Source organism: Postia placenta (genome assembly GCF_002117355.1).
Source record: "Postia placenta MAD-698-R-SB12 unplaced genomic scaffold POSPLAscaffold_486, whole genome shotgun sequence".
In the NCBI taxonomy this organism is placed as follows: Eukaryota; Fungi; Basidiomycota; class Agaricomycetes; order Polyporales; family Adustoporiaceae; genus Rhodonia; species Rhodonia placenta.
In genome coordinates, this window is record NW_020170317.1 from 1 (window position 1) to 2102 (window position 2102).

At 59.9% G+C, this 2102-nt stretch overlaps 1 protein-coding gene across 1 annotated transcript; it reads left to right on the plus strand.

Annotated features, from left to right (window-relative positions):
* Window positions 1-335: 335 nt before the first annotated feature.
* Window positions 336-2099, plus strand: POSPLADRAFT_1163732 (hypothetical protein; the record flags this gene model as incomplete). Its single annotated transcript, XM_024487791.1, has 6 exons — window positions 336-410; window positions 527-717; window positions 882-1191; window positions 1244-1705; window positions 1755-1844; window positions 1893-2099. Coding segments are annotated over 6 exons (1335 nt in total), but the record flags the coding sequence as incomplete, so codon positions are not given.
* Between the last annotated feature and the right edge of the window lie 3 nt (window positions 2100-2102).

Genomic DNA, 2102 nt, shown 5'->3' on the forward strand with positions numbered 1-2102 from the left:
AGCTGTGGGAAGTTAGCGACGATCGAAGCTCGGCAGAGCTCTTCGATGTATCGTAGAAGGAAGGGACACGACTCGATAGGGTGTACTTAGCTAGGGCGCGGTTCGCAGTTTCTTCGACAATAGTCGAAGTCGAAGGGTTCGTCGAGACGGTATCGACGAGTAACGCAGTGGACGAGGTTTCGAAGTTACGCAGCGAGGGACGAAGTGACGCAGTTGAAAGTTTAGACGCGGGGCGAACTCGACTTATGAGCTCTGAACTCGAGGGGGGGGACCGGATCTTGTATTTTTAGGGAGAACTACGACCGATTTTATACTACACAGGACGCTACGACTATTCGAGAGTGGCATACGAGTACAAGGGGCTTTGCATTGTTCCTCAAGAAGCTGCCTCACCGAGGGGCACATACCAAGTCCATCAGTAGAGTGACGTCATGCCGAATGCGGAGATGAAGGGCAACATATGGCCACTTCGGACCGGTAGCCATCGTGAAGGCATGCCGCGAGGTTCGATACCTAATCGGGAAAGACCGGCTACTTCGGTGTGGCTTGGAGCGAAGCGCGCGCTTGGCCGAGCGGCGTCGAGTGGCCCTATTGTTCGCCGAATGCGGAAGATGTTCCGAGGTCTACGCACGAGGCATCGGGAAGACCGTGCCGCGCTTCGAGTAAGCGTCGCGCACCGTCGAAGGTGTCGAAGAGCGTCGAAGGCGAAATCGACCTGTTGGGAGACTGGGTCGAAGTGCCGGGCGGGATGCGAGTGCCGAAAAGAGGTGAATCGGGGCCCAGAGGGGCTTGGCGCCTATCATCTCCTCCCTATTGAAATTTGGACCGCCCTCGGTCCTCCACGTGATGCGAGAAGCGCGATGGTCGTGAACGGATCGAAGCGGAATGGCAACCCGCGTCGGTTTCGAACGCCACGTGGCCGGCGCTAAACGCTGGTCGGGAAGGGGTTATAAGCAGGGTAGACTTAGCCTCATTTTCCCCATCCCATCGTTCCTTCTTCGTTACCTCGTCGCCCTCTCTCGCATACTCACTGCTTACACGATGTCTGCTCGCTCCGCCACCCCTGCCTCTACGCCTTCGCTCGTCAACCGCCGCCTCGCTTCGCTGCTCATGGTCCTCGAAGCTCCGCCGACCGCCGATGCCGCGCTCGACGTGGTCGAAGAGTGGGCGCAGGATTTGTCGCCGCTGGTCGTAAGTCGCTTCGTAATCTGCATAACCCAACTAACCGTTTGTTTTCGAACAGCTCGCCTATCGCAAGGCCTTGGGCGCCATCCGCGACGAGGAGACGGAGCTGCGCGTTGCCGCCGCCGTCAAACAGCTCGCCGATCGGGCGTCGGAGTCGTGGGTTGAGTGGGCGCGCGGGGACTGGCCCGAGCTCGCGACTGCCATCGATGCCGAGGTCGAACGACGCCTCGAAGAACAGAAGCGCCTCGCCGAGGAGGAAGCACGACGCATCGAAGAGGCCGCGAAGCGTGCGAAGGCCGTCGAGGAACGTCGCCTCGAAGACGAACGGCGTCGGAAGGAGGAAGAGGAACGGCGCCTCGAAGACGAACGTCGCGCGCAAGAGGCCGCTGATGAGGAGTCGGCGCGGATCGCGGCCGCCGAAGGCCTTCTTTCTGACCCCGCGCCTGCCGGTGTCGACAAGGGGAAGGGGCGCGCGAGGGTCGACGAGGAAGTCGCCGAACTGTCGGACGACCCTTCGATCGTAAGTATTTTCTTCTATCGTCGTTCGGTGACTAATCTCTCTTTCGTAGAAGACTCCTCGGACGGTCGAACGTCCGCTCGCGATGACCGAGGTCGACATGGCCGCCGCGGCGATTGAGAAGCGCCAGTCGGGACAGAAGGTAAGCTCGACTCTTCGTCGAAGCGGTTCGAAGCTAACTTTTCGATAGTGCGACCGTTGCGCCGGCTACCGCTCGGCCCCGGTCGATTGCGTGTGGGCCGAGAACGCTACGACCTGCGATAGGTGCGCGCAGTTCCAACAGGGCTGCTACTTCGACAAGGTGTCTGTCCTGGGCAAAACAAAGAAGACGCGCGGCGGGGGATCAACCACGAAAAAGCGCAGTAAGTCGTTTCTTCTTGTCCTAGGCCTTTGCTGACGA